At 37.6% G+C, this 27,879-nt stretch overlaps 1 protein-coding gene across 1 annotated transcript; it reads left to right on the top strand.

Moving 5' to 3' along the window:
* Nucleotides 1–27,722, top strand: nop5 (nop5 ribonucleoprotein). The gene is made up of 10 exons (XM_069836532.1): nt 1–211; nt 334–410; nt 1,838–2,352; nt 3,488–3,633; nt 8,461–8,751; nt 9,620–9,816; nt 9,892–10,013; nt 20,798–20,989; nt 23,062–23,100; nt 27,424–27,722. The coding sequence occupies exons 1-10, from the start codon at nt 167–169 to the stop codon at nt 27,564–27,566; spliced, it is 1,767 nt and encodes a 588-aa protein (XP_069692633.1). The 5' UTR covers nt 1–166; the 3' UTR covers nt 27,567–27,722.
* The last annotated feature ends 157 nt before the right edge of the window (nt 27,723–27,879 follow it).

Here is a 27,879-nt window from a genome sequence, read left to right as displayed (position 1 = left end):
TTTGCTTCAAAGGAATGATACCGACGTGGCATCTTGGAGACCGCGTGTGTGGAATACGAAGTAATTATAATTATGATACATGCGATCGGAAATACGAAGTAATAGTATGATCGTCCTGGTCTGATACATGTGATTTGTTAAGTTTTAGTTATCTAAATTTGTCACCATGTTGGTTTTGTTCGAAACGTCTGCTGGTTATGCAATTTTTAAGGTGAGAACCGGTGTTTTGATATTGTTGATGTCTTACCGGTACAAGAGAATCGTGCTTTTTATTTATTGTAATTTTGTTTATTTTAATTGGATTATTAATTGCTTGCATTTTTTTATTCGCAGTTACTTGATGAGAAGAAGCTTGCGAAAGCAGAAAATCTATATCATGATTTTGAAACCCCAGAAGCTGCTAGCAAAGTGTGAGTACTTATTACCGAGACAGCTTCTTTCAGTTATTTGCGTACAAAAAACAAAAAAAAAAAAACGAAATTTTCTCCAAAATTTCAGAACACGGATCTCTTTTGTACCCTCTTACTTCAAAATTTCAATCTTGTGCACACAAAATAAATGATTGGCACTGAAAAGTGCCTTTTCGTAAGCATGATGATACGCATTTGACAAACGCATACAAATATGAAGCCGGGTTTTTGTAATGAGGAGCAAGAGCTCTATCTCTAAGCCATGTCGTTTCGTGACATACACATACGTCACTGCTACGACTTGATTTAATCCTCGGACCTCGATGCTTAATATTTCCCTGTGTCAAACTCTCGCAAACGACACTTACTTGTTAGACAAATTCACGTTACAGAGAGTGGCATTTCCTTGTCAAAGGATGTACCTTAACATGGTAACTAAATAGTAAAGAAATATAATTATTATTATTATTATTATTATTATTATTATTATTATTATTATTATTATTATTGGATAAATCGCAATATAGTTAACGCCAGTAGGGGAAGTTATCCCCACCCACATGAAATGTGCATTCGACACAACACTCGCCTATCACGTAGAGTGTCTGGTGAGCTAGTAGGGGAAAAGTGGAAAGGAGTCGTGGGCGGAGCTTAGCGTTCGCTGTATTACGATTTTACCGTAGGCTTACATGATGATGAAAGTATTAATAGGCTGATGTCAATATTCTTCTAGTTTTATAAAATACTAAATGTGAAAAATAATGAATTCTGCTACTGCAAAGGTTTTATTAAATGTTTTGCTCTGCTTGTCAGAAAAAGCTACGATGTTGGGATCCATTACCGTGGATATCCTCATACAGAATAATGTTTGGGAGGTGATAAAGGTCCACACTGTGACGTGGTCTAAGGCATCTTGCCTAAGGCTCGCGTTACGGAATGCGCATTGGTTTGGGTCCTCATGGGGGAAGAAATTTTTTCATGAAATTTCGGCCAGTGTATGGGACCGGTGCCCACCCAGCATCGTGATGCATTTGGGGAGCTATGATAGGTAGCGAAATCCAGTTACGCAAACCAGCTATAATGGCTGGGGAGCTCATCATTCTAATCACACGATGCCTTCATTCTGGTTGGATGATCGTCCATCTCTGCTTCGGCATGTGGTCGTGAGACGTGCAGTTAGCTGGTCGGTCTTGGTCCTTTGTGGACTGTAGCGCCACGGATAAAATAAAAGAGTTGATAAAGCTGGTTTATTTGTATTATTTCTTCTGCCTTTACTGTAGTTGCTTGTCGAGAACACTTGTGTTGTGTCTTGACTAGCCTTCCACAGTAGGTGGAATGTCCCATGCTGCGTCATTGTCATAGTTATTGTTAAGAAGCAACCTGATGCTGTATTATGATCGTGACTAAAGGGCGTTATCATGGTGCAGGGTGAAGCTGAAGCATTTCGAGAAGTTCGTCGACACAACTGAAGCGCTGGCAGCCACGACAGCTGCGGTGGAGGGCAAGCTGTCGAAGTCGCTGAAGAAGATGCTGAAGAAGGTTGTGGCCAAGGACCTACAAGACCAGCTGCTGGTGGCGGATGCCAAGCTGGGCAATGCCATCCGCGACAAGCTGAGCTTGACGTGCTTGTCGAACACGGCCGTGCAGGAGCTGATGCGCTGCATTCGGTCGCAGATGGACAGCCTGCTGGCGGGGCTGCCTCGCAGGGAGATGACGGCCATGGCGCTGGGGCTGGCTCACAGCTTGTCGCGCTACAAGCTCAAGTTCAGCCCCGACAAGATAGACACCATGATCGTGCAGGCCGTGTGTCTGCTGGACGACCTCGACAAGGAGCTCAACAACTACATCATGCGGTGCCGCGAGTGGTACGGCTGGCACTTCCCCGAGCTGGGCAAGGTCATCACTGACAACATTGCCTTCGTCAAGACTGTCAAGATAATAGGTAGGCCTAACACTCTGCTTTCTGTATTGGATGCAAATTCTTGTTTAATTTATTTTGATAACCTCTTCGTTGAATAATTTCAAGGGAAAAATTGTTCCGGGGCGGGTATCGATCCTGGGACTTTCGGCTGAATGCACCAACGTTCTACCGACTGAGCTACTCAGGAACTTAACCCGACACCACCTCAATTTTTCCCTTTATATCCACATAACTCGAGTGGGCTGACAAGTTGCCAGAAACCCACATCGAGTGCACACAAACTCTGTGTGACTGGAACTGTGGTTTTCTGTTGACGTACCTACCTGTGAAGCAGACTTGTATAAATTCAAGGGAAGGAACAATTATAACATAGACAAATAAAAATGTTAATGGTACCACTGACATTGTTGACAGCATATTATTTCCTATTTTAATAGAATCCAACAGCCTGTGCTGTGCCTGATGAGGTCATTGGACTTGACCATAACACTTTCCCAGAACTGCCATGCTTTTCTGCATGTCACTGCTCATCACAGTTACAGTCGGTTTTTAAGTTTTCCCTTAAACCATTTGGCAGTCCTCAGTGTCTTTCGATCTGAAACATCCTCTGTATTGACAGCATTCCTTCAAGCAATTCTGTAATGTTTTGCTGTTTTACCAATTGCTGGCAATTATTCCACATTCCTGATCGTTCAAAACTATGAGCAAGAAAGATAACTGCCAGTAAATGCAATGAAATGTGGAGTTTTAACATTCAAAATTTATTTTCTGTGATAGTGAGATTCAAAAATTGGAGGGGGAGGCAGATGGGAGAGAGGGAGTGCAGTATGTTTGTTTTTATTTTGTTTTTTCAAACATTTGACTTGGAACATTCTTATTTGATCATCATATACTTTCCTCCAAAACATGACAGAAATCCTTACCCTTAACTGTAGGAACGTGCAAGGGATAAACACTTGGCTAGTTGCCAGTTCTTGAAGTCGTATTTCTGTCACACAGGTTGAGGAGAAGATGGGGGTTACCAACTCCTGGAAGAAAGCTTGGAGCAAAGTATATTAAATAGCACGGTGCTGCTTTGAAACAGAATAACAGCCTGATCACAAGAAGGTATGGAGCTGAACCTTACTCAGACGTGAATTTTCTCTGTTGACTGCAGGCACACGAGAGAACACAAGTTCCTCAGACTTGTCAGACATTCTTCCTGAAGAAGTAGAGGAGAAGGTGAAGGAAGCTGCAGAAATTTCAATGGGCACAGAAATATCCGAAGATGACATTCAGAACATCCAGCACTTGTGCGATCAGGTTTGTCTGTTTAGTTGCAGAGTCCTTGATATTAAGTAATTGTTTGTTGAGATTTATAATAAGTAGACCTACTCATATAGATCTACAACAATACAGAACATAAATAACAGTACATACAGTACTTTTTTTTTACTTGGTTATTTAAAGACTCTGTATCAACAATTAGGTTATTTAGCGTTGATGGGATTGGTGATAGCTTCCTAATCAATGATTTCCTAAATTCGATATTTTAAATCTGTAATAATAGCTCTTGATCTTTTAGTTTCAAAGTTTGATTTGTCCCTGATTCCAGTTTTAATACATTTCTTTACATCACTCTCCTATATTGGAGAGCTGCTGGCTTCATTGCCAAGAACTCAGTCAGCAGTTGATCTGTAAGTTCCCAACAGTTACATGGTGGGGTGGTTACTTAATGGTTTAATTGAAGGTGTAAACAAAATTTTCCATATTGTGAAAAAAATGTCATCATCATCATCATCATCTACATTGTGGTGTAGGCCATAAGGCTTGTCCCAACTGCAATCAGAATTGGTCCTGCCATCTTTTTGTGGCAAAATGTGTACCAACAAAACTTGTTCGTAGTTGATTTCACCGCAGTTCCCTTAAAGGAGATGAGCTTCAGCCCCTGGAAGATAGTTTGGTTGTTGACAACTAAATAATTGGCTCTTTTAAGCTGATCTGAGTTTGATTGACACTCAGTTGTACATGTGTTATACAAGGAAGACTGACATTTCCAGTGAACATGTTTCTACTCTTTTCTGTTGCGATATCTATTGAGGACAGAGTAACGTCAGGCCAGACATCAATTTTTTTTATCTTGACTTATCTTTGTTCTTGCTGCAGCTTTTCAGAGGGAGTCACATACATCTTATTCCTGTCAGGAATAATTGCATATAGCTGTGGCATGTGACGTGTAGCACATGTTCACTTCATTCCTGACTGGTGAAGTATAAATGGAAAGGAATCAGTGCTGCTGACATGGTACGGACGTTTAAGTGGTGCAACTTAGTGGGAACAATGTGAATTGTAACAAAGGCATACAGGTGCAATGAAGGTTAACAGTGAGTGAGAAATGAATTCGTGTGTTTAGTAGGGGATAGTTATTAGACAAATGAAGAGGTAGAGGTTTAGGAAGTGAAGGAAGAGGGACGTAGGGATAAGAAAGTAGAAGCTAACTACACGAAATTATTGAATTCAGGAATAAGACGGCTAGGAAGCAGTAAGAGGGACTCATGTGGATGATGTAAATGTAATCAGAGAGAGTGGTGACACCGCTACCATTGGAAGCTGAAGGCAATAAATATCATATTGTAACTTTTATTTCAAACAAGAATGTAACTTCTATTCAAAACAACAATAATTACTTTTTCTAATTGAATGTAAACACTTCCGTCAACAATGGGATTTCCACTCCACACAGCAACACAGTATTCGTTATTGCACTCCACAGACGACAATGACAATTTACTTGGATTATTGAGAACAACAATGTACTGCTAATCTTAACTAATGTTCACAAAGCAATATTTACAACACAGAACTGTCAGTTCTCAGTTCACAGCTCGTTTGCCTTGGCTAGTTCTTCTAGCTCAGTCACTCAAATTCACAGTATCTCGAACCCAAGACCTTCAGAGACAATCCACTGAACTTCGAACTCAGGTCCCCAACTGCGGTCCACTGCACTGGAACTCAGGACTTCGGATGCTCACACAGCTGCGGACACACTCAAGTCGAACTCTGGTCTCGAAGCTGGTTTCACTGCTACACAAGACTGGCTGGCTTGCTGTCCAACGACTACAACAACAACTGCCCTTAGCTCACTTGCGTCTCTTCTTTTATAACCAAACCATAGTTTCCAGAGAGTACGATTTTGCGATCAATCTCCAGATGCCGAGAAGATGGCGCCTCTCGATTTCTCTGGATTCCTTCCCTCAGTCGCATTACTTCCCCCTCTCTGCCGCGGAACAGCGTGCCGCTATTCCCCTTATGTCACGCCTCGCCGCAGCAACCATCATTTCATCTCCCCTCAGCGCTCCACGGAGTTCGCTTCTGCTGGACGTGCACGAAGTTCCCCGACGCGCTGAGATTATTCGGCCTGCCGTCACATTATATTGGTGATTCTATGATTAGGGGCCATTTTCAACTTCGTAAAAAATTATTTTTGAAGTTGAAAAGACAAATACGAAAACAAATGTTTTCGATACTAACTGAGGATATATAGCCAGCACAATGTTGTCTTACTTGCTGCATGCTAATGACTCAACCCTTAATTCTAATGCTGAGGTCTTGCAGAAAACCTAAAAACTAATAAAAATCAACCATGTAAAAAATCACTTAATTTTTTTTAATATTCATGTATTTCATACATAAAAATTGTTACTATGAATGTACTAGTAAATGTAATTTAATTTTAATTTAGTTTGTTTAATTTGGGCTAATAACTTGTCAAAAAATAAATCACACATGCTTCAGTAAAAACTAAATAGAAGTATCATTAGCATGACAAAGCATCATTGAAATGACAACATACACCAGGGATGTCAAGTTAGAGGATGTGAAACACTCTACGTGCTACCAAGCGCTCACAGGTTTCAATGAATCTATTCTGCAGGCAGTAGCAGTGAACAGGAAGGGGTGAGCAAAATTACCTCTATTGGCCTATCACTGCAAGATGAATTAAACTGCTCTTCAGTAATAGATAATGTATTACGCTCATACAAGAAATAAAAGCATGTTTTGCAGCATGTACCTCTCTAATAAATGCAATTAATTATAAAATAGTAGGATATAACAAATAATAAACATAGCTTCTCTTTAACTTAATTATTGTTATTAACTGTTACATAATCATGTACCGCTTAAATATATGATCATCATCACACTTGTAAAAATACATTTAAATTCCTGACTTCTCGTGTAAACCTGCTTATGCTCAGTGAAATGTTGTTTCCTGCAGCCAAATATTTTCTAATGGAAGACTGAATTGGCTAACATTCCAGGACCACAAGTACAGGCTTGCATTATGAGTATTGAAATAAAATCTGTATGATCCAAAAACACAGGCTTAGAGTCGGACTTGGGATATTCTTTTCTGCAGAGTGGTAGCCTGTGTAAAACACAACTTGTTAGGTAAAAAGTCGAATTCGGTAAATTTTGGACTTGGGATGTTTGTCAATCCAGGTATTCAGTTGTAACTGTGTTGGTATATTTTCTGGGTTTGATGTCTAAGGATCGCAAAACAAATCCAACTTGGGCTGGAGCAGGTCAATATCTTTAAATCGTCTGTGGAACTCTTCCCGGAGATTTTTTAAAACATTGCATATCTTACACTGTTGAGCAGGAGCTCAATGACTGAAGGTGTTGAAATCATAAAAATTGTGCTTTGAGATCTGTGACATCCACAATTTAATCTTCATCTCAAAGCTTTTAACAATATCTGTCAACACAAATTAATTGATTCTTTCCTTGCGATCTCAAATTCAAAACGTTCAGATGCTCAAATATGTCCTTGAGAAAGTTAAGTTCCTCGATCCATGTAGAGTCACTAGTTCTGGACTGTCTCTATTTTTCTATTATGAATTCTGAAAAATATTCACCCAATTCAAAATACCTGGACAGAACTTTTTCTTGGCTTAACCAAAGGACATCACAATGGTAAGAAGCATCGTCAAACTGACAATCTGTGTACGAAAATCTGGACAATTTATAGACACAACTGGTAACTGACATGTAATGAGTCTGTGCCACTAGCAGCACACAGTTTGTTTGTACTTTATTCTGCAAACATAAATACAGTGCTGTGAGGAAGAAGCTCTATAATACACCTTCACATACATTTACTACTATTTAATGTCGATAAAAACAAACTAATTTGAATATTATATCATTCTGTAGATGAACTAATAATTTCAGGCGTTCGACACTGCTTGCTTTATAAGTAAATAGTTTCCACAAAGAGCGTCACCTCATCTTTCACTTACATAAGAAGTAAAGAGTTTAGTCAGCCTGAAACTTACTGTATAACTTCTTTGTCAATGTGTAATGTACAACCCAGTGACTTGTACCTGCGTGCCTTACGGGCTGTGAGCACGTTTGCTCTCTGTTTGACATCACTGACACACATCCATGCTAATGACAAAGTAGTCATCTTTGATGTATCTCTTCTAGAAATTAGGTTGTACTGCCCCCAAGTTTGGGCCCTCAATATTAAACATTTCAATAAGTAAATGTGTTATGTTATCATAATTTTACTATTATTAGACTGAATTATACATAATGACAATCAGTCTGCATACTAACCTCGGTTTTTCAAGAAAAATATTTGTAGAAATATCAGTCTCACAATTTTCATCCACAACACACTGCCCCTCCCTTGTAGCTTGAATCATTGCTACCACACATACTATTGAAAAAAAAAATTCCCTTCCTTCCTATCGTCAAATTAAATTCATTCATGCTAAATTACATAGAACTTGGGAAACAAAGTTTAATAGCCTCTCATTGCTTTTTTAATGATGGAAATATTATTATTTATAACCAGTATTAATTATTATATCTGTATTGAAGCAAACATATGTTTACGTCAGAAAAGTAACATGACGTTTGAGAAAATATTTCATTGGAACTTCAGCAGGCCATATGAGGGACATCCATGCTAATGGCAGACTGCATATATAGCCTAATAGGTATTTTTTTCCTTCCTGTTGTGCAGTAATTTTCCAAGACAACTTAGGCCTTCTTCATGGAAAATTATTTGAAATTTGTCTGCCAGCACAGTAAACAGTTCCACGGAGCTGTGTGAGTAATGGAGGATGATCTGTGCTGCAGGTGATAGAGATTTCCTCGTACAGGGCGCAGCTGTACGACTACCTGCGCAGTCGCATGATGGCCATGGCGCCCAACTTGACGGTGCTGGTGGGCGAGCTAGTGGGCGCACGCCTTATTTCACACGCAGGCTCTCTGATCAACCTGGCCAAGCATCCTGCCTCCACCGTGCAGATCCTGGGAGCAGAGAAGGCGTTATTCCGGGCCCTCAAGACTAAGAAGGACACCCCCAAGTATGGCCTGATCTATCACAGCACCTTAGTAGGACAGACGAGCACCTTGAACAAGGGCAAGGTGAGTTTGCTGGCTTATAACATCATAAATGTAAAAGTTAAGAGATTAATTTTGAGCATTCTTGTGCAAGTAGGATTCTATAATCAGGATGCTGAAGAGGTGTTTGCTGCCTCATTCACTTCTTGTTACGCTTTCCTAACTCTTCACTCATGCAAAACTCGATCTCTTTCTTCAGCGAAATGTACATGAGTATAGCAGAATAAAAACAGAGACAAAAGTGTCCAGACTGTAATGAGGTGGACACAGAAACAATGAATTAAAATGAACAAATGAGAAGTGAAGTGAAGTGGATTGGATAATTAATGTTAATCAGTGTTTTGGTTGGAGTACTATTCTGCATATAAGTATATGGGAAGAGGCAGTTAGGAGTAGGAGCGAAGAGAAAAATAAATAAATAATGAGTGTTGTAAATGTAGGGGAAGATTGAATAAGAGCAGGTGAATTTAAGAAAAGCAATGCAAATAATTACTGAAACGAATATATAATATTTAATAGGAAAGTGAGAGATGGAAGGGAGACAGTCACGAAAACATTTTCATGAAATTGTATGTATTTACTAATACTAATTGTATATTTGGTGTACTTAGTCCTTCAGGGCAACCCCTATTTTAGGGGAAGTTTGAAAATTAATTAATTAGGACGGAGAATGAAACAGAAGGCCAGGAAATATTTTGCAAATGACTCTATTAACACAAAAGGGTGGTTTGTGGGTATATGTTACAGTGATGATGGTTGTTCAATTTAAGAACCAACTTCGCCTCATGCAGACGTGTGGGAAGGATTTCTTCTAGTTTAATCCTAATTTTCCTGCCCTTTCTATTCATATCCTTGCCATAATATCTGAATAACATAAGTACTCTGCCGGCAGATCTCGAGGATGCTCGCGGCCAAGGCTGCGTTAGCGACAAGGGTGGATGCTCTAGGGGAGGACAGCTCCCTCGACCTGGGAGCGGAACACAAAGTGAAAGTGGAGGACCGCATTCGTCTCCTGGAGGAAGGCAACTTGCGACGCATCAGTGGGACAGGCAAAACAAAAGCCAAGTTGGAGAAGTACCACAGCAAGAGGTGAGTGCGACCTTGCTGCAGGCCTGTGTAGGAACAGGATGACAGAGTGGCAATTAATGTGTCGTCGTGTTCCAGCGAGGTGTGGCAGTACCCTGCAGCGGCTGATTCCACGCTGCCTTCAGGCAAGCGGAAGTTTGATGAGGTGGAACAGTCTCCGAGGAAGGTGCTTATTGAGGAGATCAGCAACGACAATGAAGGTGAGTCTGCAGGGGAATTGTCTTTAGGGAGGAGGATAGTTGGAGCCTCATAGCACATTGGTAGATGCGATAAAAAAATAAAACGAAGGATTTGATCTGGCATCCAGTCAGTTTGCTGACCACTGTTATTGTGGGGTTCTGGGATGAAGATTTCGCCTCATTCTAGTAACTATGAATGGTTTAAAGAAATGTTTTATTGAAAAACAGAGATGAAAAAGGAAAGAAAAAAGATATAGTCTGGGTGACTACAGCAGGCAAGTGAGTAGGTATCTCTGATATGTTGAACTTCATCATCATCATCCTGACAAGTATTAGTCCCAAAAGAACTGTTACGGCCTGAAAAAGCGATTTTCTTGCCATCTTTTCATAGGTCGACCAAGTGACTGTTTCCCTTTTGGATGATACTTCATTATTGCCTTAGGGATCCTGGATGAAACCATTTTTGAGGCGTGTTCCTTCCAGTTTAACTGATATCTGGAGATATAGTCCAGTATTGATGACACATTAAGTTCTTTGTTTTTCTTTCGATCCCATTTAGTGTAGCCAGCTGTTCGGCGCATGAATCTCATCTCGCAAGCTGTTAGTCTGCTTTCATCTTTTGTCCTTATAGTCCACGCTTCACTCCCATAAAATAAGACTGGTCGAGCTATTATTTGATGAAGACTAGTACGAGTTGATTTTTGTATTAATGAAGGTTTTAAAACTCTATTAATGATGCCCATTGATTTGTTGAATTTTACAATTTTCTCTGATAAATCCAAATTTTCAACGAAAGTAAGTTTATATCCTAAATAATTAAACTCATTAACTCTTTCCAAAATTGTGTTATTTAAACAAATTTTGCTTGGTATTGGGTATTTACCACAAAAGGCCATAATTTTTTTTTTTTTTTGTTAATGGATATTTCCATTGAAAATTTTTGAGGTATTAAATTTAAATTATGTACTGACATTGCAAATCATCTTCAGATGTTGCCAGTAAAACAAGATCATCTGCAAACGTTATTACATCTAATTTTAAATTTCTGTTAATAGTGATATATCCGTGTTTTGTTTCTCCAAGATCTTTCACAATGGCAATCATACTAACGTTAAAAAGCAAAGGAGAGAGGCCACAGCCTTGTCTGACTCCTGAGTTTATTTCCGTCCAATGGGTTATTTTTTCTTTTATTTTTACTGCAATAAGGTTTAATTTATAAAGGTTATAAATATTATATATGATCTGCTTTGGAATCTGATCCTTTGTCAAAATTTCGAATACCAAACTTCTGTTCACTTTATCAAATGCTTTTCTAAAATCAATAAATGTCAAATGTGTTTCTATATTAAATTCTCGATGCTTCTCAATCAAAATTTGCATTGTAAAATATCCATCGCAGCATGATCTGCCCTTCCTGAAGCCATTTTGTTCTTCAATGTTCAACTTACAAACATTTAATATTAGTAGCAAAAACGTTTGTCCGAACCTAAAGCACAATAACTGATAAGTTATTGACGGAATTTAGATTAGCTAGCTTATCGGAACCGCAATGTCTCTGGACATGTGGTGTGATTGCCCAGTTCTTCATCTTGTGTTTTATGTGCTGCTGCTGTTGCTGTCGTCGTCAGCCCATTTGGTCAGTGCTTGTAGAGTAGGTTCATTTTTGACTCGATTGTCCCTTCAGGCTTCCATTAGCTTCTACTGGCGCTTTGTCGTGCTAGTAGACACTTCTGTGCTTGTTGTCAATAATTGTTTATCTGAGCGAGTTCTTGGCAGTGCAGTTACACAGTACACAGAACTTCTGACCTCATATCTCAACGCAACAAGGACACCTGACGGTTGTCACTATACATACATAATGAAATAGCTAATATACAGTAAAACCTCGATAAGACGCGCCCATTTATTACGCTATCCCGTGTTATACGCTTTTTTTGTCCGTCCCTGCTCATTTCATATATAACGTCTTTATAAAATACTCCGTTTGTTGTGCTCAAGTCCCGCATAATACACTGTTTCTGTGGAAGATTTTCTATGTAATTTTCAGCAATGTACTGTAACAGCAATGAAATATCTTGGTCACTGAACTCACTGGTGCCATTAGCCTGAAAAGTAATGGTATTCGACCCTTTAACTGCGCATTTAAACCTTCATACTTCATACCTTAGTACACCCCACCCTCTTGTTACGCTCTCTTATTCGACTCTTTATCTGCGTGGTTAAAGCCTACATACAGTTACAATACCTCACCCTCTTGTTACCCTCTCTTATTCGACTCCTTGTCTGCGTGGTTAAAGCCTACATACAGTTACAATACCTCACCCTCTTGTTACTCTCTCTTATTCGACTCCTTATCTGCGTGGTTAAAGCCTACATACAGTTACAATACCTCACCCTCTTGTTACTCTCTCTTATTCGACTCCTTATCTGCGTGGTTAAAGCCTACATACAGTTACAATACCTCACCCTCTTGTTACCCTCTCTTATTCGACTTCTTATCTGCGTGGTTAAAGCCTACATACAGTTACAATACCTCACCCTCTTGTTACTCTCTCTTATTCGACTTCTTATCTGCGTGGTTAAAGCCTACATACAGTTACAATACCTCACCCTCTTGTTACCCTCTCTTATTCGACTCCTTATCTGCGTGGTTAAAGCCTACATACAGTTACAATACCTCACCCTCTTGTTACGCTCTCTTATTCGACTCTTTATCTGCGTGGTTAAAGCCTACATACAGTTACAATACCTCACCCTCTTGTTACCCTCTCTTATTCGACTCCTTATCTGCGTGGTTAAAGCCTGCATACAGTTACAATACCTCACCCTCTTGTTACTCTCTCTTATTCGACTTCTTATCTGCGTGGTTAAAGCCTACATACAGTTACAATACCTCACCCTCTTGTTACCCTCTCTTATTCGACTTCTTATCTGCGTGGTTAAAGCCTACATACAGTTACAATACCTCACCCTCTTGTTACCCTCTCTTATTCGACTTCTTATCTGCGTGGTTAAAGCCTACATACAGTTACAATACCTCACCCTCTTGTTACCCTCTCTTATTCGACTTCTTATCTGCGTGGTTAAAGCCTGCATACAGTTACAATACCTCACCCTCTTGTTACTCTCTCTTATTCGACTTCTTATCTGCGTGGTTAAAGCCTACATACAGTTACAATACCTCACCCTCTTGTTACCCTCTCTTATTCGACTCCTTATCTGCGTGGTTAAAGCCTACATACAGTTACAATACCTCACCCTCTTGTTACGCTCTCTTATTCGACTCCTTATCTGCGTGGTTAAAGCCTACATACAGTTACAATACCTCACCCTCTTGTTACGCTCTCTTATTCGACTCCTTATCTGCGTGGTTAAAGCCTACATACAGTTACAATACCTCACCCTCTTGTTACGCTCTCTTATTCGACTTCTTATCTGCGTGGTTAAAGCCTACATACAGTTACAATACCTCACCCTCTTGTTACGCTCTCTTATTCGACTCCTTATCTGCGTGGTTAAAGCCTACATACAGTTACAATACCTCACCCTCTTGTTACGCTCTCTTATTCGACTCCTTATCTGCGTGGTTAAAGCCTGCATACAGTTACAATACCTCACCCTCTTGTTACGCTCTCTTATTCGACTCCTTATCTGCGTGGTTAAAGCCTACATACAGTTACAATACCTCACCCTCTTGTTACGCTCTCTTATTCGACTCCTTATCTGCGTGGTTAAAGCCTGCATACAGTTACAATACCTCACCCTCTTGTTACGCTCTCTTATTCGACTCCTTATCTGCGTGGTTAAAGCCTACATACAGTTACAATACCTCACCCTCTTGTTACCCTCTCTTATTCGACTTCTTATCTGCGTGGTTAAAGCCTACATACAGTTACAATACCTCACCCTCTTGTTACGCTCTCTTATTCGACTCCTTATCTGCGTGGTTAAAGCCTACATACAGTTACAATACCTCACCCTCTTGTTACCCTCTCTTATTCGACTCCTTCTCCTTATCTGCGTGGTTAAAGCCTACATACAGTTACAATACCTCACCCTCTTGCTAACCCTCTCTCTCAAACAACATTCCTCACTCAGCTGTAATACAATTCTGGAAATTTTTGCTGGGCAGTTTGTTGTCCTTTAGTGTATTGAAGTGTCTGTGAATGTGATTACAATGAGTGTTAAATGAAAAGCGCTTTCTGTGTCGGAAAAATTACTGAAGTATGATAAGAACAGTAGTCTTAATCAGAAACAACTCTCTGATTCATTAGGAATCCCATTATTGATATTAAGAACGATAATAAAAAATCGCGATTCAATCACTGCAGCTGCGACGTCGGGAGGATGTAATCACAGGAAACTGAAGTGTGGTAAACATGAGGACTTGGAGTACACGCACACGGCAAACAACTGTAAATGACTTTTTCTTTTTTCGAAAGAATTAAGTACAGAGCATATTGTAAATGTCTTTGATGTACAGTACAGTAATTACATAATAGAGTAATACTATATTACCTTTCATGAATCATGTATTTCAATAAAGAAAAATGCTAATAGATACTGTATACAATTAAAAATTAATATACCCGCCTAATACGTGGTTTACACCCGGTCTGTTGAACAGCGTCTTATCGGGGTTTTACTGTAGATGATCTATAATATAGAGTCATTTTTATGTGGAAGTACAACCATTTATGAAAAGTGGCATGAACTAAGTAAATTCCATCATTTGCTTAGAATATTTAAAGAGGAACAAAGATTTGTCAAATGTTATTGGATGAAGCTGGTTACATTTTCTGTACCTTAAATAAGATAAGAAACAGAAAACATTCCATTTCACCAGAAGAGAAACTTGCAGAACACTGAAGTAGGGGGATTTTATGAAATTAAACTATTCAGTAATGAAATAGAAGTGCTGTATATTTTCTCCATCTTTTATAGCTTCCTTTAAATTCTAAAGTACTGTATGACACAAGTCAGTTGACATTACTCTAATTGGAAATACAACACTACTGCAAATGTTCAAAATGTGGGTACTCCAGTTACTTGAAGACAGTGTCTCACCCGATCCTGACATTCTTCTGTCACACTTAAAAGTGTTACAGGTGAGATGTTCTGGATAACATGGATCGTTTGTTTCAAGTCATCTACAGATGTAGGCTCTGAAAAAAACGTTTTGTTTCACAAATCCCCATAGAAAAAAATCAAGGGGTGTGAGGTCTGGTGGCTGCAGAGGCCTCATCCAGCCCAGTGCACACCAAACATCTCATTTAGTTTCTGGCGAAGTGTTAGAGCACAATGTGTCGTGGCCCATCTTGTTGAAACCACATTCTTCCCCATTTGCTCAGTGGAAAATCATGCAGAAACTGCGTTACAATGCTGTCCAGCAATTCCCCATATAAGTGTTGGATTACATGTCCATCAAAGAAATATCGTGCATTTTGTGTATGAGGTGCCCATCCAGAAAGAATAAGAACAGAACATGCTGAAGGAAGGATCGATCAGTACACAAATGCTGTGTGGTCCAGTTAGTTGCAACATGTTCGCCTCTTGCATTGTGTTTAATGCTGTAATTTGTAGGGTTGGAAATGTGCAGATTGCAATATTCTCCACCAGCACACTGAGCTTTAGGCTGGCTGTCATCTTCTCTGTTGAATGCTGTCAGCCAGTAGCAGATTTGGAACGACCAATTCGTTTCTTGTGGAGTATACTGAAAGTTGTTTTAAATTTATACAATAACTTGGCTACATTTTGGTATGATGGTTTTGGAATGTCAGGATGACAATGATTAAACTCATCTGCAGCTTCTCTTGTCCTGTGATTGTCCCCCAGAGCAGTACTAGCTCCACTCGCTGTTCAGGGGTCAACATGATCTCTTTAACTCTCAATGAATATCAATATCACAACTGAAAACAATAAACAATAATGTTATCTTCTTCAGCTCTTACTCAGTTTAAAATCATAACTCAATAGCTTCAAACAATAAATGACACACTAACTGTAGCATTGTTGTTTACCATACCATGGCCTACTTCAATTTATGGACTGTATTGATTTTACGTATTCCACAGAAGCTAATTCAGGAAAACTGATGAGGAGACAAAAGATAGATAATTCTAGCAATACTGCCAACCAAACAATATAAGTGAAAAAAGTCACTCAGATTAGGGACATCTTGGAGGGAACACGCTATTATGTTACTTCGTACAATAATTATTTCAATTTTATGGTTTAGTAATGTTTCCCATTTGTCAACTGACTTCTGTGTTACACAGTATTACAAAATAAAATTTTCCTTCTTAATATGTAATACAAGATAGTTTTCTTTAAATTCTAAGATATAACCAACTCAAGTAAAATGTTTTTTCATACAAGATTGTTTCACTTAAATTCTGAAATATAACCAAATCAAATAAAATTTTCTTTCATATAATATAGTAAAGATAGTGTACTTTAAATTCTAAAATCTTATCAAATGTTCGTTATCATTATTACTTCCCCTTGGCTGTTACATTCTTGCTGGACGAAATGGTGACTGAATTGATTGTTCTTTACTGCTTATCCAAGTTTCCGAGGAAACTGGCTGTGATCCAGTCACTATTTCCAGAACAAATGTTAAAGTGGCATAATTATAAGCATACCCTTAAAACATGTTTAATCACCCCTTTTCCGAAAAATAATTCAAATGTAGAAGTTCTGTTCTACAACGAAAAACTGTCAACAGCAAGACAGACAATAGAATGTGGATTTGGTTTGACCGTTAACAAGGGGCGAATATTGGGAAAGGCAATTGAAACTGCTAAAATGATTACAATGTATGTCTTCTTCATGAAGGTCTTGATAATGCAACACTAATGGCATACCAACATTCCGGAAGATCACAGTTCACAGTGAATTTGAAAGCATTCATCAGAATTTCACAGTGACAGAAGTTCGTAATGTATTTAAGAGGTTCTTCAGTTCCAATGTATAACGGGCATCGTCATAGAAACCACCTCTGATTGAGGTTTTGGCTGATACGTACATCTGTTGTCGGACAGTATGTATCACTTAAAGATTTGTGTCCGAGGAAGAACAATTTTTTGAGTGAAATATGTTACTAGTTAGCGATGTATGCAATGGAGAGAGAAGGAACTGGCCACCCTAGTCCATTATCTCCTGGCTTAGCTGTCTCATGAACGATGTCTTATTGGTGTCACTTATGAGGGTCGTTCAAACTGTTTTTGGACAGTTGACTATACAACAACGTCATAGAAGACAGTACTGAATGTTTTCATAATTTTTTGAAGTGTAAACAGTAATGGTTTAAATGCTTAAAAGGACTAAGAGCCCATTCTTTAGCTCTGTCTTCTCACAGTTCTGCAGTTTTGTTCCTGTTGCTGTATTCTTTGTTCTTCATGGCCCACAAAGAGTGTCGCTTCTTCACTTCGCTTACTAATTCCTCTCTGCTGACAAGCTTCAACTGGCGCATTCAGACCAATAGACTTGCTCATAAAGTAGACAGCGAGCACCAGGTAATGCCAGCTTGCGCATAGAAAAATGAGAACTTCAAACACTTCAGTTCAGAGTAACATTTACATGAAGCAGTGCTAGCTAGCTCTAGGTCGCGCAGTTAGCCGCTACTTTAGTTAGCTTTCTTTTGTTACCTGTTGTATAAGTGACTACAAGAACTTAACCACAAAATCTTGATTTTGAGATACAAAGCATCTAACATTTTAGATGTTTGTTAACAGATCTCTAATTGACGTAAATAGACCAAAATTTCAATAGAACTTAATTTGTTATTCCAGTTTCACGCAATTACATAATTCATAATAATAAGAGTTGCTGATGAAACTCTTAAGGTACGGTCACACATCGCTACTTTTGCTGCGCAACTTTTGTACTGCAGCTGCAAAAGTTGCGTGTCGTGTTCACACATAAGCCAGAAGTAGCGCGCTGCATGCTACTTTTCGTGCTGCGCAACCCGAGTGCTGCAAAAGTTGCAACTGGAGGTTGCGAGTCTGTTCACACACAAGGCGCTACTTTTGCAGCCGCAGTCATGCTGCAGGTTTCCATCTCCGTGTTGACTTCTCAATATACATTTTGTGGTTATGTTCGCATTATTATGAAAATCATGCGATAGCTTACTTATCTACTATTTGCTTTTCTGTCCTAACTAGTATTCAGAAATTGGCATTATTTTTACTATAAAGCTTTTAAAAACGTTTATATACTTAAGTGATAACCAACAGCATATTCACGTAATCAATGTTGGCAACCTTCCTGTTTGAAACTACGCTACGGAAAATAAAAAAAAATGAATTATATCGTCAGCAAATATGCTCAGACTGTGTTGTGCATTTAATAACTGTTACAAATAATTTATTTTCATCAAATCTAACATTAAAATATATCCAAACAATAAAAGTATCATTGGCACATTTGGGTGGCAACACTGGTCGCAACCGCAGCAAAAGTTTCAACAAAACCGATATCAAAAATGCTGCGGCTGCAACCCTGAGAACCCTGTTCACACGTCGCTACTTCTAAGCTGCACGCAGCATGGAAAAGTAGTGGGCAGCATGTTCGGCAGCCGCTACTTTTCGGGTTGCACCGTTGTTCACACGTCGCAGTACAAGAGTTGCGCAGTTTTTTGTACTGCAGCGCTGCAAAAGTAGCGACGTGTGACCGTACCTTTAGTCTCGCTCCCATAGACTTGATTATTCTTGTTATGGCTCGTGTACAAACTGTTGTGTCATTCAAGAATACTGAGATCTTTCTTTTCCAGATATTTTGATACTGAGAAAGCAATGAAGAAATACTGTTACCCAACCCAGATTCGAAAAGAAAAAAAAAAAAGGAAGAAAGTGTTGTATGAGGGAATAAAAGATGTTAACCAAATTAACAACCAAAAAATGTAAGAATATGGGAAAAACGTACAATCTGGCAACCCTGTGGAATTCTTTCTGCAATATTGTGATAAAACATTCTCATTGTTCCCAGTATCTTTAAAAAAAAATTTCCATACAGACCAAAGTTGTGATCACATTGACTGTTTGTCTCTCTACTGAGAAAAATGTGTTCAATATTTTTTTTTCTTCCTGAAAGCTTAGTACAAAATTTCAACACAGTTAAATTTTTATCTTGCCCTCTGCATCAATCAGATGAAAGTATTATGTACTTAATATTTTCTCTCTCCTGGAGTTTATTGTTATTAATTATGAAATCATACAAAAAGGGGCAAACCGAATTTGAATCTTTTTTTTGCTGAACCTTCTAGGAAACAAAAGTTACTTGATTGGTTGTTGTGGCAGCGGCACTCAGCAAGTTGTGCACTTAAGCACTAGGGTGTAATTTGGCTGGCCTCAAATACTGTTGCACAACTTTTTCTTTTGCGTTATCACTCAAATACCTAACAAAAATCACGTGTATCAGTTCTTGGTTTTCGAAATGAATGAAATCAGGTACTATGATAAGTTTTATACTTCATTTGGAATATCTGATTTCTTTCATTGAGAATATGAGTTTGGGAAGATTTGAATAATAGGAAACAAGTCCCAGTGAGATTGCAGCATTTCCCAAATTTCTGTTAATATCTTATGGAACAAGGAGAAAGCTTGGTTGCACGTCATTGCTTGGGTTGTGTGGAATGATGGATAGGGATGAGAACATGTACTAGGAAGAAAAGGTAGACCGTGTTACACATCGATAGAAATGATGCACTGCTGAGTCCAAGTAGCATGGAGCTGTTCACTACTACATATCTACTTCTATAATATTGCTACCCAATTGTAATCCTCTGTGATATTGATTTCAACTTCATTCTCACAGAACTAGAGGGACCTGTCTGCAGAGTGCATGGAACCTCTCATAGGAATAAAAATTAATTGGTAACAATTTTAACTGAAAACAACATTGTAATTTTTATCACGTGTAATTGTAACAAATGAGATATTCATCTTCATTAAGACAATTTTGGAATAATTAATTTAAGCATTTGTATTACAATCACTATTAAAGAGTAACCTCGAAACAATTCCTTCATGAAATGTGTTCATACAACTTTTTTATTTATTTATTTATTTATTGTATTTTAAGAATTAATTGGTAACTCGAACATTTTTTTTAAATGTGTATTCTTTAGTCACGATGACCCTTACATGTAAGTAGACAGAAATTAGTATTAGTTTATCTTTGTTTGTCATCATATAAAGATTGCAGCTCTTTTTGTATTATGGCATTCAACATTTTTGGCTTTTGCTGACAGTCGCGGTAAATGTGATAACTAAGTTTAGAAAAATGATAGAAAGGTGGGGAAAAGACATTCGAAGGTACATTTTAAGTTCTGTAACTTTTTACCCTACCTCTCTAAAAATTAAAGCCAAAGTCGATTGAATGCATTTAAAAAAAATTACAATTTATTTTATTTATTTTTTTTTACAGTGGGAGGGAATGAAATACCAGGGCTGTCATTCTGCTAGAGGACAGCGGTACGCAGGCACCTGTATAAAAGAAAATAGAGTTTGATATTCCGTGGGGACCAAAGTTACAACAGAGGGAATTGGTGCACATTATACTCGGAAATATAGGATATTTATTTTTTAATAGTCTTCCATTAAAATAAATGATAAGTGTGTAGGATCTTTTTGAGGTTTCATGTACTGTTGCAAATGAAAACATTTTTGAGGACACTTGAAAGCTGAAAGAAAGAACCAGAATAATTTTGTGTATATCGAGATTAGAATATAATGTGCATTTGTTTGTCCTGTAACATGTATACAGCTGGATTATCAAACCTGTTCCTGTGCTAATTTTTGTAGAAGACGAAATGCATCCGAAGAAAAAGAAGAAGCTGAAACTTGAGATTGACATTGCTGATGGTGGTGAGGAACCTGTGAAGAAGAAGAAAAAACACGAAGTAGCAAATGAAACAGATTTGGCAACTGACGACTTGCCCAAGAAGAAAAAAAAGAAGATAAAAGTGGAGTCTGAAGCACAGGATGTCCTTGAAGGTAAGTTGGTGACAGTGTTGTCATATTTAAAGCTTAGGAAAGCCTGAAAGATACTTGACAATACTGTTGAGTCTAAAGCATAGGAGAGCCACATAGAAAGTTGACAATACTGTTGAGTCTAAACTTTGTACACAGTAATTCTACCCACACTAACATGGGCTTAACAAAATAATAACAATAATACTAATCCTTGTAGGTATGTGTTCATGTTATCTTTAGGAGATGGTCCCTGCGTCAAGTTGATCCCTGACCAGAGGAGTCCCTCCATTGTCTATGTCTTGTGTGATTCACAGAATTGTCCCTCTGTGGGCACTAGCTTGTAATGCCCAGATAGAAAGGAGGTTAAACGAATTATATATATACTGTGTATATATTATTGATTAAGAAATTATTGCGCGGCTTTCTCACATGTATGAAGTGAATACTGAAAACATCAAATCAAATTTCTGTTTATTAATATATTAGGTTAGCTTCCCTTATTGCTGGTTAAAGTTACCGTTTTGTCTGTCTAATATTATTGCATAATTCAGGCAAATGGTCTGAGTGTCGAAAAACTGTTTTCTCCAAGAGGTACATTAATTTATGTAGGGAATAAAAATAAGTTGATCTCCTTTACTTAGGGTTTAATGTGCAAAAAAAAAAAAAAAAAAGAAAGAAAAAAATTCTTGCAGGCAGATGTTACAGAGTAGTTCATTGTGCGACTTGTACACAAGCATGTGGAAGCTTTCATAATCATAATATCATGCAATAAAGTAATTACTCATTAAATTTTTAACTGATTACATAACTTTCTTAACAGTCTTGCATGAACAATGTAAAACTTTACTCTTTTATCTAAATACAGTAATATAAGGGACGGCTGTACCCAATTACGATTCATTTAGACAGTATATTTGTTTCTAGTCAAAGCTTTGACTTGCCAGTATCTTGAAAGCCCAGAACTTACAGTATTTTTGTACATGGAGTTTTTGAATAATACAATACTTTAAAACATAATAACTTATAGAATTGTGAAGCATGAAGCAATGTAATAGGTGCTGAGTTGTGAGTGACGTGACTCAAGAAATGGGCTAGGCAGCTTGGACTCTTGTGTGTTTGGGCGATCATAATAGCCATGGAGCAGTTCCTAGCCTACAAATAGAACACGGATAACTCGATAATTCATTTTTATTTTGGTGTCCAGTTGGTGACTAGAAAGAACAGTAATGAAAATTTACTAGAAAAGAACAATATAACAAATTATCTACTCACGTATTACCATAAATAGAGAACACTTTAGATCCCTTTAATTCAGTCGAATAAACACTGTTGATTCCACTTTGTCTCTTGTCATGAAGTGAATACATGCTTTAAATTGATGTTGAGGTGCGAGTTATTTCCCAACCATCATTACGAAGTTATATATGTATGTATTCCATCACACCGGTATCGATAGTAGGAAGTTTTCCGGTTTTAGACCCACAAAGGATTTTGTATTGTTTTTTTGTCCTGCACCATTATCAAATCAAATTAAGATCGACGAAGGATGTCTTCACCTGTTTTTAACGGAAAATTATAACACATTTCATTTACAGTATGCCATGAATTATTGTGATCAGTGTTAGGGATTTTCAGTGTCTTCGATCGAACATAACAGCTAGAAATGAGAACACGGCTAATACAGGTTACAGAAAATTCCCTGAATCTCTGGGAGAGAAAGATGCAAGAAGCAGGGATTTGGAGATATGTATAATCAACCGGATTTGGTCATCGAAATTAAAAGAGCCCGACTTGATTAGTTAGGACATATTGAAAGGATGCCATTCCAAGTAATGACGAAAATCTGTAGTGGCAAACTTGAAGGAAGGAGAAGAGTTGAAAATGTGGTAGGATGATATCAGGAAGTTGAGTATTGTAGGATGGAGGGACCAGTGACCATTGACTAGAATTACTAAGAAAAGAAAATAATACGGTGTTTTATTTAATTGTCTTTTGTTGCATGATAAAATCTTGGGTGGTGGGAGGGGGGGGGAATTATGCGATACACTCATGAAATAATATAACTTCTAACGCACTATATTGATATGTTACAGGTGACGTGAGCAGAGAGGATGTGGACGCCTCGCTGACAGGTGAGAATGTATAACTGCGCCATTGAAACCATTTCCTCTTGTTATAACTTGTTAGTGGCAAAGTGCTTTTTGTTAGACACAGCACAGCATTTTCTAGAAATTAGATTTCTATGTCTGCTTCGTAACAATTCAGTCAGTCATTACTAGAAGGGTTTATCTCCATGTTTTTCTGAAAATGACTTTTTTACATTGAAGTACACTACATGTACCAAGCTGCACTAAGTTGATTACAAGTAGCCTCCATGAAATGTTACTGAGTCGAGTCAAGTGCCATCTCCTGAACAAGAGAAATGTGATATGAGCATGTTTATAAAGTGGATCTCTGTTACAAGATCGTACTTGATTCTGAAGCTATTTTTTACTGTAAAGTTGATATAGATAATTGGAGTATAAAGTGGAATATATATTGTATGTGGAGTACCAGAAGTTAAGCTACAGCAATGAGTTTGGTCTGCCCAGATTCGACGTATGTACTATGTGTAAAAAATGATGGGCTAAGGTAGAAGAGAATAGTATCCAACTCTGATATGTCATCATTACTTTGTTGAAAAGAGGACACTGTTGTTAATTCCATCTGGAGTAGTCCAAATGTGGTTGTGGAAAGCATCCAAAAGTGTTGCATATCGTTAGCCAGAAACAGGGTCAGATGAAGTGCTATCTCTTGTTTATCAACCTCTTGGATTGGCAACAAATCTTTTCTTCGTGCATTTCGTTATTCTTTTTTTATGTTACTGTGATTTCTCATTATTGTTCATTCAGTTCAGTTAGGTTCTAAATATGTCCACCAGCCAGTTCGAAAGAGAAACAACTTAGAATTTGAAGTTTTGATAAACCTGCGTTTTAAAGCTTCATGTTGCTCTGAAAAATCCAAGGATCATTGAAATTGCTCCAAATTCTGTTAATGATGTTTATATATACTATAAGATTGAAATTAGAGTGTGTTAATTGGATTTTTCACAGCAACATGGATCCTTGAACTAGTTTTCCGAAAACTTTAAATTTTGAGTTATTTCCCTTATTAACTGGCTCATCAGTATACTGTACATATTGTCTTACATTTATGAGAGCATTAAGTTTAATTTTTATTAAGGTACTACGTCTTAAAAGCACATATCCAACAGACATCTATATCATAGACTGAAGGATCTCCGTTGTTGAAACGGAATTTAAAATTGAGCTTTAGCCGTTGCATAATATGTCACAGCCAGGTACGTTATATTTTAATTGGTGATTTTTTTTCTTACCGATACTATAATATAAAAATCTGTGAATCCTCAAAATATGCAGATTATACGAAACGCTTCGAAAATTTATCAAACTCCGTAAATATATTCTTTTATGAACATTTGGTTATAGTTAAAGGCAGATTGGTATAGCTCGGACAAACTTGGCTTTTCCTGTGTTGCTTCCCATCGGAAGTTAAGAACATTGTTTCTTTCCAGAGGCATCTTTCACTATAATAAAATTACTCTTAATGGCAAGTCTGTATATTTTATTTCTCTCAATGCTCATTTTTAATCTGTGTTTATCTCAAGTATCCAAATAATTTAAAGAATGCAGCAGTCATTTCAATAATTATAGCCCCATGCCACTCATCAGACTTGGCTGAAATTCTAGAAAATGCTTTAAACATAGCCTAGTTAATTATTTACGAAAACAACATTTTACGCAGTCATCAGTAGACCCTACAGTTTTCAAAAGAATAAAGGCACAAGTGATGTAGTAGGTGTACTTCCTTTGATTGTAGAGGCTGCCAATGCTATTGTATAGGCCTACCACAAATATAACTTTTTTCTCACTATGTTGGACATACAAATGAACGAATACAATATGCATTATGTAAGAAAACAGGAAATTTTTCGTTCTTGCCCAGCTGTAATTCCAGGTCACAAAATTTATGGCACGAAGGGCACCCCTTTGTAACATACCCAGATATTAGTAATATGCAGGAGTTGCGATGTAAGTTCCTCCTGTGTTTCTCTCAAATAGAAGAGGCAGTTCTGTACGAACTGTATGCATAGCAACTTGTTGTTGTTGGAACCTCGTCATGACTCATGAGGCAAGAGATAATTGGGTAGGGTGGCCAATTCCTTTCCCCCTCCATTGTCTACATTGCTGACTAGTAGCTCTTCTTCTGACACATATCGTGAAGTGAGATGTACTGTCTGATAATAGATGTGCATTTCAGCCAGAAGTGTCATATACATAATAAGTGACGAACAAATACTGTGTTGTCGAAAGTGATAGTTTTGCTCATGTGCTACGGTTCCAGGAAGGTCATATTCTTTAAATTCTGTGACAAGTAAGGGGATTGAGTTTCAGATAAATTGCAGAAGTATGTATATATTACGTAAGAATGAATCAAAATTTAATATGGAAGTTTATCCAATATCAATGTGTGACAAGTTTCAACTACATTATTGGAAGCAGACTGTACAGTAATGCCTCTCTGCTAACTAGTCGATCTCCTCAAACTTCACAAAATTAAGGGTCATTACCAGACAACGAAAGCTGTGCAGAAAATAAGAATTTTATACAGTAAGCAATCAAATGTACACTACCCGATGTAAGTTACGGAAACAGTATTACGTAATTATCTAATTAAAATGAATTACTACTTATCAATAGAAAGTGCACGACTATAAAAAGCCTATGTGTAGTTCAAATTGTAGGTGACGATGATTTTGTTGAAAGTTGTCAAGAGTCATTTTGCGCCTCTTGTTTGTAAGCACCAGGAAATGTGCGTCCAGCATTGCATAGTTGATGTTAGACAGTTTCAGGAATGGTTGTCCCTTTCCCTTGAAGCACCTCACTTAATGCAAAAAATACCACCAAGATAGGATTTTTTTTGATCACATCATCCACCTTCCTCCTTAGCATATCCCCCTAGTCTCCTGTAGGCCAGCTTGCCCTGTGGACAGACTGAAGAGTGAGCTGTGGCTGGTGGTGGCTTTTGTCCCTAGCAATGCAAAACAGCTGCAAGTAGAATTTTTTTCCATTAAAAAAAAATGGTGTTCTATGCAAATATGCACATTTGTTTTTGTCTTAGTTTATGTGATTATATTATGAAATTGATGTTATCTGGTTTGTTGGCATATGTACAGTACTTACATAAACTGCGATACGTGGTCGTCACCTTGATAATTTAAAGTAACAGTGGTTCTATGATACGACAATCAAGATTGACAGAAATTGATTTCAAGTAAAAATTGTATGTTGTTAAATGTTTCATTCATTGATGTGCTCATTTAAAGAGAAAATATGTTACATTGTCAAAAAACAGATTGAATAGAATAAGAGCCTAAACACCTCCAATAAATTACATTTTATAAGTTAAATAAACCTCAAACAGCTTCTAAATAAATGATCGAAAAGACATCAGACCATACAGGATGAAGAGGATAACAATGACATTAAATAATATTGGTTACACCTTTACACTTGAGTCTCATAACGTTGGTGGTGACGTATGCAAAGGAATGAGGAAAATATTTAGTTTTTTCTCTCTCCTGTAAAATTTGGAATTACGGATATGAACCTGTTTTGTAATGACTGATTCAGTTGCTTGTGAAATAGTACATTATATAATAGAACATTGGCTGTAATCACATTCTTTTGTAAAATTATATTTTGATGTGCTTATTCATTACTGTGACACTGGAAAGGAACTGTAGTATTACAGATCACATTTCCTGTTCAATCCAACGTTCGTAATGCCAAGCAACCCACTAATTTAGTAATCATACTGCAGACACATTAGTCTGTCCGTATAGGGTTGAACAATACTGTATCATATGTGATTAAAATTGCACAGTATTGACTTGTTTAATAAATTGCAGTAATGCTTTGGAGCTGTCATTTGTAAATAACGTGAACAGAGCCAATGTGTATATTCTTATTGCAGAGGAACAAAAAGATGAGGTTACTGGTCAGACATGTTGGTGAATACTGGCAATAGCCTGCCCCAATACAGCCGCCATGTTTCTAGTGCGTCATGTCTGCGTCTTACTTGTAGTAATCAGAAATATTAATTTGTTATTGTTATGAGAATGTAAGTGTCCAGTTGGTATGCTGCTCTGTAGTCACTAGATGCACTAGTTCAAGAAGCTGATGTCATATACTTCACATTATATTACATTTGAACGGTGGTTCTTCATGTTTCTTTCCTTATTGAGAAAGCAAAAAGTCTAGAGCTATAGAAAATATTTGTACTATTGTTTACAGACATCTAATTTTTGGAGGCAGGGAGACAAAACATTTTTAATAGTAGCACATAATACAATGCTTGTCTTTATTTTATTTTATTTTATTTTATTTTTTCAGATTCTGGCAAGAAGAAGAAAAAGAAGAAGAAATCGAGAGATGAAGACAATTCGGGCTTTGTTGTTGATGACTCTTTTGCCGAGGCAGAGACGAGCAGTGGAAAGAAAAAGAAGAAGAAAAAGAAGTTACAGGACGAAGATTAGTCATTCTACATTGTTGTAAATACAAAGCATGATCCTGCAGGCTAACGTAGCCATTGTGTGGGTGACGGCAGGAAAGAAGTGGGCTGGAACTTCTGTTCGCTGTTCTCTGGAATAAATATTTTGTACCTTAAAATTTATAAATCAGAATGAAATGAATCTCTTTCTTTATTGAATTCATGATGAAATTACCTTGTATGAAATAATATATGTCACTAAACATCAGAGATTAAAATGTGTTATACAGTTATACAGGTGTTTCAGACCACTCGTATCAGCCATTTTTCTCGAAAACTATGCGATACTGGTTGTTAAT

This window comes from Periplaneta americana, chromosome 9 (genome assembly GCF_040183065.1).
Source record: "Periplaneta americana isolate PAMFEO1 chromosome 9, P.americana_PAMFEO1_priV1, whole genome shotgun sequence".
Taxonomy (NCBI): domain Eukaryota; kingdom Metazoa; phylum Arthropoda; class Insecta; order Blattodea; family Blattidae; genus Periplaneta; species Periplaneta americana.
This window is presented reverse-complemented; position numbering and strand designations above follow the sequence as displayed.

What these genes read in the sequence shown, in the direction of transcription:
- nop5 (XM_069836532.1), top strand. Translation starts at nt 167, where the DNA reads ATGTTGGTTTTGTTCGAAACGTCTGCTGGTTATGCAATTTTTAAG. An exon ending in CCAGAAGCTGCTAGCAAAGT is followed by an intron (nt 411 to 1,837) that starts GTGAGTACTTAT and finishes ATCATGGTGCAG; the next exon opens with GGTGAAGCTGAAGCATTTCG. An exon ending in TGTGGACGCCTCGCTGACAG is followed by an intron (nt 23,101 to 27,423) that starts GTGAGAATGTAT and finishes TTATTTTTTCAG; the next exon opens with ATTCTGGCAAGAAGAAGAAA.